Source organism: Triticum aestivum, chromosome 4A (assembly GCF_018294505.1).
Source record: "Triticum aestivum cultivar Chinese Spring chromosome 4A, IWGSC CS RefSeq v2.1, whole genome shotgun sequence".
Taxonomy (NCBI): Eukaryota; Viridiplantae; Streptophyta; class Magnoliopsida; order Poales; family Poaceae; genus Triticum; species Triticum aestivum.
Window position 1 is genome coordinate 589,437,473 of NC_057803.1, and position 13,124 is coordinate 589,450,596.

General features: G+C 46.1%; 2 protein-coding genes across 3 annotated transcripts; one reads left to right on the plus strand and one right to left on the minus strand.

The window, feature by feature from the left end:
• The first annotated feature begins 248 nt into the window (after nt 1-248).
• LOC123087248 (formin-like protein 18) lies at nt 249-3,512 on the plus strand. Of its 2 annotated transcripts, XM_044509211.1 has the most exons (3): nt 280-997; nt 1,507-1,559; nt 2,923-3,512. In XM_044509211.1, exons 1-3 carry the CDS (start codon nt 448-450, stop codon nt 3,160-3,162), a joined length of 843 nt encoding a protein of 280 aa, XP_044365146.1. In that variant the 5' UTR covers nt 280-447; the 3' UTR covers nt 3,163-3,512. The 2 variants fall into 2 exon arrangements, with proteins under 2 accessions (XP_044365147.1, XP_044365146.1); XM_044509212.1 differs by lacking the exon at nt 1,507-1,559 and having other exon boundaries at nt 249-997.
• Nucleotides 3,513-4,150: 638 nt separating this feature from the next.
• Nucleotides 4,151-8,003, minus strand: LOC123087249 (polygalacturonate 4-alpha-galacturonosyltransferase). The gene is made up of 8 exons (XM_044509213.1): nt 7,759-8,003; nt 7,119-7,150; nt 6,968-7,028; nt 6,828-6,871; nt 6,285-6,616; nt 5,848-6,205; nt 5,156-5,743; nt 4,151-4,750 (listed from the first exon to the last, which is right to left on the minus strand). Exons 1-8 carry the CDS (start codon nt 7,817-7,819, stop codon nt 4,475-4,477), a joined length of 1,752 nt encoding a protein of 583 aa, XP_044365148.1. The 5' UTR covers nt 7,820-8,003; the 3' UTR covers nt 4,151-4,474.
• Between the last annotated feature and the right edge of the window lie 5,121 nt (nt 8,004-13,124).

Sequence of the window (13,124 nt, forward strand, 5' to 3'; positions counted from 1 at the left end):
ATTGTGAAATGGAGGGAGTATCACCCTAGGGCTATGCATTGGTCATGTCCTCGTAGAAAGAAAATTCACAGGGCTCTAAAATCCATATGAAATGGGGACAAAAGCACGTACAGTAGTATAACCGCGACAAGACACCACTTGCAAAGATTTACGAGAACACGCGCACACACACCGTCTACTCTGGACCGTTCTCAACTCTGGGTAAAAAGGTGACGCCATTATTGAGTGGCGGCAGGATCGTGTGGAGGAGGTGCGTCGCCGCGGTCGCCGTCGTCACTCGTCACGCGCCCCCATGGCTCCCCATGCCCCCCCACGCGCGCGCTTTCGCTCTCACCTCTCCGTCTCCTCGCCTCGCCTCGCTCGCCAAAGGGAAGGAAAGCTACCGCACCTCGGCCTCCGCTCATCCTTCTCCCCCGCGTCCCTTTCCGCGCCGACGCGGCGGCTGCCATGTGGGAGCACTTCCCGCCCCGGGCCTCCGCCGGGAGCCGCGGCCCCGCGCCGCCCTACCACCACCACCACCACCAGCAGCAGCAGCAGCAGCATGTCGCGCCGCCCGACTACCAGCAGCAGCACGTCGCGCCGCCCGACTGCCAGCAGCAGCATGCCGCGCCGCACGGCGACCCCGACCCGCTCGCCTCCGCCTGGATCCGCCGCCTCCACCTCGCCCCGAGCCCGCCGCCGCCGCGCGCCAGCCTCGCGCCCCCGCCGTCCCACGACCACGACGCCGTCTCCGCCCGCAGCGCCGGGTTCGGCCCCTTCCGCTGGAGCCCGCGCCCGCCGGTCGGCGCCCCTGCCCCATGTGGCGGTGGGGGCGCCCCGCCGATGATGTCGCCGTTCTTCCGCTCCCCGCCTCAGCCGCTCCCGGCGCTCGCGGGTGTCGGGGAGTTCCCGCCCGTCAGGCCCACCATCGGGTTCGGCAGCGGGTTCCCCGTGTCGCCGTCGCCGACGGTGCTTGGTGTCAACCCTCACGCATCTTGGTTACCGACGGCAGCTGCAGGTATCCATCATACACCTGATTTCCGCTGCGCGTTAACGTCAGAAATTGCTACGGTTTTGCTTTTAACCGTCTCAGCTCAAAATTTTCAAGAGTTCAGAGTTTAGAGTGGTGCCATCACTGCCATGAGCCCTTGGCTACCTCTACCTGTACACCATTTTTTTAGCATAGTTTCATTCATCTGTTTAATCGATACACCTTGCCATTTTCTCTTCACAACCTAGTACTACTTCCCAACTACCTTATCGCCCATGACGCCGGAGCTTCGAAAATGTATGAAAAATCTGGATTAAAAAATTAATTGATGCTTGAAAGTTCTACCAAGTGAGTGTTCTTACATTACAATGGCCATTTGTTCCGGCAATATGGTGTGACTATTGTGTGTGTTACATGTATCCAATTCTTCTCTTTCCTTTTAGTAGAAGTAATAGTTCTGCGGGGTTGCCAGACATACCGTTGGTTTCCCCCTGGGTCTTAATTGAACTGTGATGATGAAATTTCTCTTTGTGTAGGTTCAGCTTATCCTAACCATGATGTGGACATGGTTCCCATAAGAACTTCTCATGTAAGATTTTTTAGATGTATTTCCTTCATTACATGAGGACATGGATATTTATGGGTAACAGGGGTTGGTTGTTCTGCTGCTTTTAGATGCAGTCTTGAAACAACATATATATTTTTAGAAGTTGTAACAACTCTTTTTTTTTAAATTGCAACAAACAATTAGGGGAAATTGATATGTTATTATATTTATGGGTAACGGGGTTTGGCTGTTCTGCTGGTTATGGAGAGATTCTCATAACAGCAGATAATGATTCCTAATAGGGAAAGTTAATATATTATTTTGAACTTCTACTGGTTGGAGAGGTACTGAATCAAACAATTCCACAGTTTGGGGGGTTAAAATCATACTTCGGTCAGAGTTCGGGGTGGTGGTGTTGCGGGGTAAACTCCACCCACCAGGGTTAAAAAATGTTCAAAAGTCCTGGTGCTCACATGTACACAGTACAGTGTGTTTCAGAATGAATTTATTGAGGGTCGTGGATTCATCTCTAGTCTACACCAATTGTAGGCATGTGTTACAGGCCACACTCGCGTTGTTGTGTGCGTGTAGAAATCATGAGCGGTTTGTAGATAAGTGCAGATATGGTTAGTATATGCATCAAATTCATTCCAGAGACCAGGAAAAAGCCGGAGTATTCTACAACCTATATGACCTTGATTCCTGAGTTCGTAGGAAGGGATGAAGAGTCACACGTGATCTTGGATGAGTGAGGTCAATGAATAACTAGTGAGATTATGTTAAGTGGTTCATGTGGTACATGAGAGTGTCAATATACAGATAAAATAATAGTTCCATACTTCCAGCTTTGGCATGCACCAAAAGATATTTTGGTTCTGGATTTTGTAACGATTCTTTTGTCATGGAAACACTTCTAGTAAACTTGAATTACCTAGCTTATCAGTCCCTGGCCCCTCCCAATTCTTAGTCGCAATCTTGCATATTCCTAACTAGTGCACAACTGCTAAGCTGTATCTTTGAGAGGCTTTTCGTGTGATGGTGCACAAAATTTCGCTAGCAACACTACAGAAATTTTCCACTTTGTTGATGGTCCATATATTAAACCACGAATCATCCTTGTTAGCTGCATTCCTGTTCATTATTATTCCTAGCTGGAGGAATGACAATATTTGCTTGCGAGATCTGGTTACCACTTACCAACTCTGCTCTGCTTCTGGATCACATTGTTTCATCGTTAATTACATAAAGAGTAGGAGAGGATTTATCACAAACAAGAACTGTGGGTTCCAGCAACTGTACCGCCAAGGAATGATAGCTAGCTGATAAAGACCCTGGACTGAATTCACTGTCTCTTGATGTGGTATAGACATCTGTTGCTGAGAAACTGACCCTTCATTTCTTGCAGGATCTCCATGTTAGACAACACAGCATGATCCCACAAAATTTTGCAAGGCGCACCCCTAGTTCCAGCAGCGAACACGACAAGCCTTTCTCCTATTGGAACATGGGGAGGTTCCAGAGAAGCACCACGACTTCGTCGATCTCTCAGGTTGCTGTTGAGCCTGGTAATTTTGTGAAGAAGAGGAACGCTGACTCAAACAGTGTGCTCCCTCTCAAGTTCAGAAAGCTGAGTGGGGCTGGATAAAACCGCACCTTGGTGCCACGGGTTCTCCGTGCTCGGGGAGAAGCATACACACGCGCTTGCCTGGAGGAGCACGCGGCAGTGCTTCGCCACGCAAGGGCTCAAGAAGATGTCACCATTTGGTGTCTATCATGTAAAGTAAAGTAAGTTTTGCTCCAAAAACATCGCATGGTCTCCTTTGAGGCACCTATACGTTTGGTGTCGGATCTCAGCGGTGCTTACCGCTGGGATACATGCATGTTTCTTGAATTCAGGGTTTATATACAGGGTGGTGTGATGCGCTTTCGCGCTGCTCGTATACCTCAGAATAATGTCTCGCATACTGATGAAAGAAATGAATAAATTTGCAATGAGAAGGCTGTATGTGTTCTTTTTGTTGCGTTCACTGTATTTTACTGTTGAACTGGTATGCTTGCAATTGTTTACCTAAATTCTGCTTGTTAGCATAGTATCAGTTTGAACTGAAGTTTCATGAACGTGGGATGTAAGGGGTGCGACGGTATTCATTGGTCTGCCTGTTGGTTGCTGTGCTGTGGAATGTGTAATAATTCCAGCAAGATTTCATGGCTAAAATCTCAACCTCGACAATTGTTTTTTGAAAAACTACCACTTGATAAGCTGGCGGCGTTTTGTGGATTACCGAGGAGCGAGCGGCATTCTAAATTGAAAAAAAAAGCAAAAAAAAAAAGTTCAGAACATTTTGAATTTTTTGGACATCTTGGGTGCGTCAGGAGCGTGCAAAATTGCATGAAGAAATGATGTTCGAGGAGCTCTAGGCACAATGTGTCAGTGGATGGCATCATTACCGCCACATTCAGAAACATTGCATCGATAAATTCACATGTGTCACCAAGTTTTTTTTTTTTTTTTGAACACAAGGAAGGCGCATTCAGGCGCCAAATTTCATTCAACTCATTTGCAAAGTACAGCGTGTATTACAAATCCTTCAACCTGAAAGTCTTGAAGAGAAAGCATAGAAGGACAAGGGGAATGAGCTGAATTTGTACAACTAAAAACAGGTTCTATTCTTGAATTGAGAACCTGGTGAGCACAGTTGTGGGCAATGCTATTGATATTCCTCACATGTGTCACCAAGTTCACCATTCTTTTCAGGAGAGTAACATTAACATCATGCCGCAGCGGACTAGTCGACGCAGCACAACAAATTGAGCGAGGAATCTACATACAGCAGAAAAGATACCAGCCAAACCAAATCTAATAACACAAACGAAGAACATGCGCTATAACTGTACTAGCAACAGGGAAACACTTCCTTTCGTAGTCCTGTCGAAGCGAGTGCTTCTCTAGCTACTACCTATTGACTGATCTTGCAGCCCCGGACATAGGAATGCTCGTAGTTGATGTACTGCGTCCAGTAAGGCCGGTACTTGGTCATCGCAATCTCCAGCCACGGCTTCATGTTCCCGTTGTAGTGGATGACGGCGGCGGTGTCGATCTCCGCGTGCTCGACCGTCGGGTTGTACCCTAGCCCAAGCACATGCCATGATTTGTCCAGGGGGTGCGTCAGCTTGTAGAAAGTCATCAGGCCTGGCGGGAGCGTCCCCAGTTTCCACAGCAGCCTGTTTTCATTCTGTGGAAAGAGCAAGACAAAGAAACAGTGTCAAGGCTCGGATTTGGCGAGATGTAATTCATGCTTTGACCTATACATCTCAGGAAGAAACATATGGTTTCCATTCTAGTTTCAGAAATCCAAAACGACGGTGGCAGATCCTACAGTTGCTACCAATGAACTATTACGAGGCACTGCAGAAGCTGGGAAAATGGTGACTTACTGCGACCTTCTACAAATGAAGCTGTCTACACACCATGTCACCAAGACATAAAAAAAAAGTAACTGCAGGTTCATATACAATCATGCTAATGAAATATTTACTGTAATTACTTCATGTATAAGATATAAGGCTATATGCATGACAGTGCAGAAAACACTTGAGTAAAAGTAATTTAAAAATCATTCGAGTTATTTCCAACTCACCATGTTCTGCCACTTATGGTAAATTCCAGTAATGTCCTTCTTCTTCCATTCCTCCAGATCAAATATATTCATTCCATAAGCCCAACCACATGCATTAGGATCAAAATTCTGCGAAATATTTGGGTTTGAGAAATTGAGGTACTTGTCAAATCGGTGGAAACTCTCCCCACATGTTTCCACAGCACCATTTACATTCCCATTAAGATCAACCTCCCACAGTCCAGTCAAGTCCTTCTGGACCACAATGTCATCATCGAGGAAAAGGATTTTATTCAACTTAGGATAGACTTGCGGCAGGTAAAATCTTAGATGGTTGAGCATGGACAGATATTTTGGGTTTCGGTACTTCAGATTAGAGGACCCAGCAGAGAGAGTTTTTTGACGATCTGCCTTAAAGTAGTACTCTTTCATGGCTGCAGACTCGAGCTGCTTCAAAACAGGGCAGTACGAAGAGTTCAACCATTTGAAGTCATCCACATTTTCAACATGGATTGTGGCATCCCCAGGTGGATTCAACAAGAACCACATGTTCATTGCCCCAAAGTTCAGTTTGTCAGTAACAAGATGAAAGACATGCTTCTCAGGCTCCTGCAGTTTTTTAAGCAAGAAAATCAGGAGCTGCTACTGAATTGGATCACATACATCATTACGAAGAAACTGAATTTCCAAATCGAAGTACGGACTGCACAAACCTTTGCGTTCACGATGGTTGAGTTAACCACAACTGATGCTGCCAGAACATTGTCCGAAAAAAGAGCATAGTGATAAAGGTCAGGATCTTCCAAATTCTCGCTATTAGGGAACTTTCTTTTCTCTGGAGAGAGAAGGTAATAGTCTATTGTTAAGCGCATGGACAAGCAATGTATGCCATTCGGTATTGTCTTAGCTGCCAACTGACTGAGGAAGGTGCTCTGCTTCTTTAAGCTCCGGACCTGCTCATCAGCTGACTGAAGCATCGATCTTAAACGGTGGGTAATTTCCTTGCAATCATACAATTGATCCCTTGCTTTTGATAAAACTTGACCCATTGCTTTTGCTCTCTCAGAAGCACTTCAAATCAAAGGAAAAAGAAATGAGTAGTGCAGGAAAATTTGGCTAAAAGTACAGTTCGAGCCTAAAAAGTAAATACCTCTTAGGGAGATCAGCATCAGCAGTAGCTTCCCCAAGGGAGCGCTGGCTTTCCTTGATCCTGGCGAGTAGCTCCCGATAAAGATCGAGCTTGTCCCTGGATTTGGCGAGCACGGAATATATTCTGGCCATGATCATTTGGTCCCGCATCAGACGAACATTTGCATCCGCCTTCTCGTTTTCATTTTCGCGTCTCCATAGACTATATTTTCCCAGCACAGCAGAATCAACTGCTTTCGAACGCTCAAAACCTGCATTCTCAAGTTTAACTAGGGCTTCATCATCCTGCTGTACTGTTTCCATCTTTATTACACCGGTCCTCTCCCCCAATTTCTATACAAGGAAATATAAGACATGAACAGAGGGAACAGGTATAAGATTTCATTTCAAAATTAGATGCCGTGCAAAGAAGAAGCTATGTGATTAACCACATCTGAAAATCATAAAATATAAGCACAGCAATAATTATCCTACTTAAATTGCAAGGGTGTTTGTTCATCTAAAAAATCACAAGGGTTTGGCAACGAAGATAAAAAAATGTTACCCTGCGAGTGACATCTCGTGACCTGCTTAGGAGCTGAAGATTGTCTGCATTAATAAATAAAAGCCCCTTTATTAAATGTGCTGCTGCTCTGAGAAGACACAGTAGTATGCAATACAATCTTTTTCATCATTACTACTAACCCTCTCGATTCAGGGAGAAATTCTGCAGTTTAAACTTGGGTTCCTTGCTCCAGTCCAGCACCTACCATCGCAGGAACAGATCAGCATAAGCACATATACCTCCATAACACCGAGGAAAAACAGTAACGAGGCAGGGTGATATTGTGCTAACCAGTTTGCCAGAATAAATCGGGTCCACTCGAGCTGCACAAAACAGAAGCACTTGCATCAGAATGAGCCAAGGATATAGTTTCCAGAGCAAACAGAAGAGTAAATTGCAATGTGGGTCGGTCAGTAAACTTGCTCAAGTATGCCAGGTAGCTAGGTCACGGTCATCCTAATTCGAACATCTGAGTGGCCAAACTGGATCAGGCGCCTCAATCACTGCATATCAGCGTATCGACTACCATGGCACATCAACTCCACAGTGTACTTCGCAGTTAAATCTAAATACGCACTGAATCTATCCACAGATTCCATATCAAGATCGTGCTTACTCCTCAAGAACAAAAGGGCTGGCCACCACACCTACAGTTGTAAGTTCTAATCCCAATTACCCTAGGTTGACGGGTTCAAGAGCAGTTGCGACACTGGCACTGGCAACATCAGACGCCCGCCACACCCGCCACCGCGGATCTTAATCTGACCAGAATTACCCTAGATTGACAGTTCACCAGCAGTTGGCACTGACAGCATGGGAGCCGCCTCGCAACGTCAGGCAGGCCTCCGCCGCACCAGCGACCGCGGATCCTAATCTGATCTACACGGGCGACTTCCGGGAGGGCGGAGTGGGGGGAAGAGGAGCTCCTCACCTCCGGCGGCGGCGGCGGCGAGGAGGAGACAGAGCGCCGACAGGGAGACCGCGCGCGCCATTTTCCCGGCCCGATCCGGCGAGAGCGAGCGCGCGCGCGCTGGCCACGGAAGATCGGTCGCCACTTCCCCCGCCGCTGCTAATGGCGGTGGATCATCGTGTCTCGGCTGAAAAAAAGGTCGGTGCTTTTCGTGCGATGCGGTGGAGCGCAGCGCAGGCAGGACGGTGGCGGAGCGGAACAAAGCCGTCGTGTGGCCCCAAAGAGAAAGGCCCGACACTGGTGGGCTTTCCTTTTCGAGAAAAAAGCCTGAAAATGGTAGACGGGCCAGAGGATCGTGGCCCGCTACCCGAGACAGTTATTGGGCTGCAGGAACTGGTCAGAAATGCGAGGAATTGCATCTTTTTGTATTTCACTTTGCTTGCTAAAAAAAATCTTTGTATTTCACTTTGCTTGCTTGCTCTAAAAAAACAAAAGTACTATACACACAATTTTTACTGAACGACACAGGGACGATGTGTGATCCAACCGGCTGGTGCTGTTCGGCGTTGGGCTTGGATGGTGGGATGTAGCGTGTCGTGTGTGTTTCCTGCGGTAAGTGTCGTGCAGGTAGCAGTGCTCCTAAAAAGAACACTTTGCGTGTTGTATCTTTAAGTTAAAAAATGGAACATCCTGTCAAAGAAAATGTTCAGAAAATGGAACATAGTGTCCCCGTTGCCTCACTCTAGATATCTCCTCAATGCCGCCGCCTTAGTCCCCTCCCCCTTGTCTCGGTGGCGGCTTGAGAAGTGGGGATCTACCTCTTACTTAATCTTGGTCTTAGCATGTCCTTATTTTTCTTAGGCATCTGCAATAAAAAATTGGGGGGGGGGGGGGGGGGGGGAGGTCGACGATGTACGATTTCGCCAAACATCTGGATTGCTGATGAAGGATTGTAACCATGCATTATTTGGGGTGATGATGGCGGCGCGCCTTTGGCTCGTTTTGGTGCTTGTAGTCGTCGCTAGGTGGTCTACGAATCTCGATGTAATTTTTATTTCTGGTGTTCGTTGTACAGCCATGATTGAAGATGAATTGATTAGAAGTTTTTTCGAAAAAAAGAGAGCGGAAGCACGGCGCAATCTATGCTCATCCGAGCATCTGCACAAGTGGCCAAATTAATCGGGCCCACAGCTAACCAACCAGGCAAGCAACCCAGCAGCTGCTCCGGATGCTTGCGATAGCTAGTGGTTCATCCAGGCCCAGGACTCGAGGAGTGTGTGTAAGATTTGGTATAAGCGTTCCTACTCCTCAAGGGAGCCGCATCGTGTATATTTATATGGGCAACAATGCCTTGCCGTGGCGTACAAAAAAGAAACCAGAGAGGACTCCAATCTGGTTTGGTTAAGAGATAGAGAAGGATACGGGAGAGAAGGATAGGGATAAGTTGAGATTACATGAAGTAAACTACTCAAACTCTAACACCCTCCCTTAATCTAAACTATCCTACATTGAGATTTCTCTTGAACTCTTTAAAAGGTTTGGCCGGCAAAGCTTTGGTGAATCCATCAGCTATTTGATCCTTAGATGGAATGAACCGTATATCCAACTTCTTCTCAGCAACCCTTTCACGCACGAAATGAAAATCAATCTCAATGTGTTTGGTTCTACCATGAAACACTGGATTAGCAGAAAGGTAGGTTGCCCCCAAGTTATCACACCATAGGCAAGATATACGACGTTGCTTGATTCCTAGCTCATGAAGCAAAGACTCCACCCAAATTATCTCAGCAGTGTCATTTGCTAGTGATTTGTATTCTGCCTCTGTACTTGACCTTGACACAGTGGCTTGTTTTCTGGCACTCGAAGAAATAAGATTTGAACCAAAAAATACTACAAATCCTCCTGTTGACTTTCTGTCATCAACACATCCTGCCCAATCAGCATCAGAAAAAGCACTGACAAGTGTGGAACTAGAACGTCTGAACTGAAGTCCCAAACTCACAGTTTGCTTAATGTATCGTACAATCCTTTTGACAGATGTCCAATGAGTGGAGGTAGGAGCATGTAAATATTGACAAACCTTATTTACAGCAAATGATATGTCTGGCCGTGTCAAAGTTAAGTATTGTAAGGCTCCAACAACACTTCTATATTTTGTGCTCTCCTCTTCATTAAGAGGTTCTCCTTGATATGCTGAAAGTTGTTCTGAAGAAGAAAGTGGTGTAGGTGAAGGTTTGCAATCCTTCATTCCCATACGAGTTAGAAGTTCAGTGGCATATTTTTCTTGATTCAATACTATGCCATCTTGAGTCTTCCTAACTTCAATGCCTAAGAAGAAATGCAAATCACCAAGATCTTTCAAAGCAAACTCTGAACTCAAATCACGCAAAAGAGCATTAGTGGCATCTTGTGAAGAGCTTGCAACTATAATATCATCCACATATATGAGCACAAAAATTATTGTGTTTGCCTTATTATAAATGAAGAGAGATGTATCTGCCTTGGATGGAATAAACCCAAGATATTTCAACTGTGAACTTAGCCTTGAGAACCAAGCTCTAGGTGACTGTTTCAGACCATAAAGAGCTTTGTCAAGCTTGCAAACATAATGAGGTGTTCGTTTGTTTTCATATCCTGGTGGTTGCCTCATATAGACCTCCTCTTCCAGAACACCATGCAGAAACGCGTTCTGAACATCTAGCTGTCGAAGACTCCATCCCCTGGAAACAGCAATGGCTAGCACAAGTCTTATAGTAGCAGCTTTTACAACTGGACTAAAAGTGTCCTCATAGTCAATACCATATCGTTGCTTAAATCCTTTTGCAACTAGACGTGCTTTATACCTATCAATGGAGCCATCTGCTTTCTTTTTAATCCTGTAGACCCACTTGCAGTCAATAATATTTTTACCTCTCTAACTTGGCACCAAGTGCCATGTTTTATTCTTCATGAGTGCACTATACTCTTCATCCATGGGCTTTCTCCATTTAGGATCTCCAATTGCATCACTCAACCTTGCTGGTTCACCTGAAACACATAACATACCATATGGTATAGTGCCATCTTTTCTTATCTTGGGATTTCTAGTACCTTTTTGTAGCCGGGTCATAACCCTTGAAGTAGTGACAGGCTGTTCTTGCTGTTGCACAGGAGATTGCATAGACTGACTGGTGGCAGAAGATCCTGGCGATCCATCCATGTGTGCTGACTGGGCTGGTGTACCGGATCCAGTAGAACCCGGTGTGGCTTGACCCGAACTAGCAGTGGCCGAGTCCACAGAACAATTTGGCGCAGAAAATCCCAAGCCTGACGATCCTGTCGCCTGCATGTGCGCGCCGGACGAGGAAGATCCTGTCTCCTGCATGTGCGTGCCCGCGCCCTCTCCTGTGCCTTGCATGCGTGCTGACGTGGCAGAAGCGGAGCGGGCCGGGGACGGCTGATCCCCCTGCCGCGCGCGATCCCGCGCGGATCTCCGCCCGTGATCCAAGGCGGATCGGCGCACAGGCGTGGCAGGCGCCGCCGTATCCTCCTCGTGCTCCACGCCTGCTGCTTCTTCCTCATACACATCAAATATAGCATCAATTTGTACCGGATTTTGATCATCTTGACCGTTGTGAATGTCGTTTTCTTCATGCACCTGCACAGGCATATTACCAGGAGTAGAACTAGAAGAAATATTAGCACATTGGTTAGAACAATTGTTATCACCCCTTTGATCAAACTCCGGAAGTAGTAGAATTTCTTTTCGAAGAAGGGCACCGGCATTTGGATGAAGAGACTTGAAAGGAAAAACAGATTCATCGAAGACAACATCCCTAGATATATAGACTCTGCCAGTAGAGACATCAAGACATTTGACTCCTTTGTGTATAGGACTATAACCCAAGAAAACACATTGTTTGGAACGAAATGCAAGTTTGCGTGTGTTGTATGGTCGAAGATTCGGCCAACATGCACAACCAAATATGCGTAGAGATGTGTAATCAGGAGTAATACCAAAAAGACGAGTGATAGGATTTTCAAATTTGATGACTTTACTAGGGCGAATATTGATGAGATATGTTGCAGCGAGAAAGGCTTCATCCCAGAATTTGAGAGGCATAGATGCATGAGCTAGCAATGCTAGTCCTACTTCTACAATGTGACGATGCTTTCGCTCAGCGGAACCGTTCTGTTGGTGAGCATGGGGACAAGATACATGATGAGAAATTCCAATTTTTTGAAAAAAAGAATTAAGTTTCTCATACTCACCTCCCCAGTCTGTTTGCATGGCAAGAATTTTAGAGTTCAGTTGACGTTCAACAAGACTTTGAAAGTTGCTAAAAACTTGAAAGACATCGGATCGCTTCTTGAGCAAATAAATCCAAGTAAACTTGCTATAGTCATCAATAAAGCTTACATAATAGGAAAATCTACCGACTGAAGTGGGGGCTGGTCCCCAAACATCTGAAAAAATAAGTTGTAACGGAGCAGTAGACACACTAGTAGAGATGGGATAAGGTAATTGATGACTTTTTGCTTGTTGACACGCATCACAAACTGACTCAATAATAGACACAAAAGGAAGTTTATTCTTGCTAATGACATGCTGAACTATAACTGAAGAAGGATGATCCAAGCGTCGATGCCACTTTTCTGAAGATGGTTTGGTGACACTCCAAGCTTGTTTATTTGACTCTGACGAAGAAGAAGAAGATGTGATTGGATAGAGACCTCCCTCGCATCTTCCTCTAAGGATGACTCTCCTCGTTGCCAAGTCCTTAATCACAAAAGAGTAAGGGTAGAATATGATGAGAACATTATTGTCACGTGTAAAACGATGAACGAAGACAAGATTTTTTGATGCATGAGGGATATGTAAGACATTGTTGAGGTGAAAATTTTTCTGAGGGGTTTTAACAATCGAGTTACCAATGTGAGTAATATCCATACCAGCTCCGCTTGCCGTGTGAACTTGGTCACCTCCGTGGTATTTCTCCCACATTGTTAATTTATCAAGCTCTCCTGTGATATGTTCGGTGGCACCCGAATCTGCATACCAATTAGTGTCGATGCCATACGAGTTGGTGACGAGGTTGACCTTCTTCCTTTCCTGACGATCTTCCTTGTACCGATCCCAGCAGTCACTGGAGCCACCAGCATGGAATTTGTAACATATCTGACACTCGGGGTAATCCTCCTCATGCTGCTGCAGATACTGCTGCTGCGATGGCTGGCGTTGACGCTGCTGATAACCGTTATTCCCACCGGTGCGAACAGGAGAAGAGGGAGCACGATCAGAGCGACCACGTCCTCTACGTCCACGGCCTCCTCTGCCCCGAGACTGGCCGCGCCCCCTGTACATGGCATTGGCTGACGAACGAAAGCCTGGTCCGTCGCCAAGCATC

What these genes read in the sequence shown, in the direction of transcription:
- LOC123087248 (XM_044509211.1), top strand. Translation starts at nt 448, where the DNA reads ATGTGGGAGCACTTCCCGCCCCGGGCCTCCGCCGGGAGCCGCGGCCCC. An exon ending in GTTACCGACGGCAGCTGCAG is followed by an intron (nt 998 to 1,506) that starts GTATCCATCATA and finishes CTCTTTGTGTAG; the next exon opens with GTTCAGCTTATCCTAACCAT. An exon ending in TTCCCATAAGAACTTCTCAT is followed by an intron (nt 1,560 to 2,922) that starts GTAAGATTTTTT and finishes CATTTCTTGCAG; the next exon opens with GATCTCCATGTTAGACAACA.
- LOC123087249 (XM_044509213.1), bottom strand. Translation starts at nt 7,819, where the DNA reads ATGGCGCGCGCGGTCTCCCTGTCGGCGCTCTGTCTCCTCCTCGCCGCC. An exon ending in CGCCGCCGCCGCCGCCGGAG is followed by an intron (nt 7,151 to 7,758) that starts GTGAGGAGCTCC and finishes TGTTTTGTGCAG; the next exon opens with CTCGAGTGGACCCGATTTAT. An exon ending in TTTCTCCCTGAATCGAGAGG is followed by an intron (nt 6,872 to 6,967) that starts GTTAGTAGTAAT and finishes TTATTAATGCAG; the next exon opens with ACAATCTTCAGCTCCTAAGC.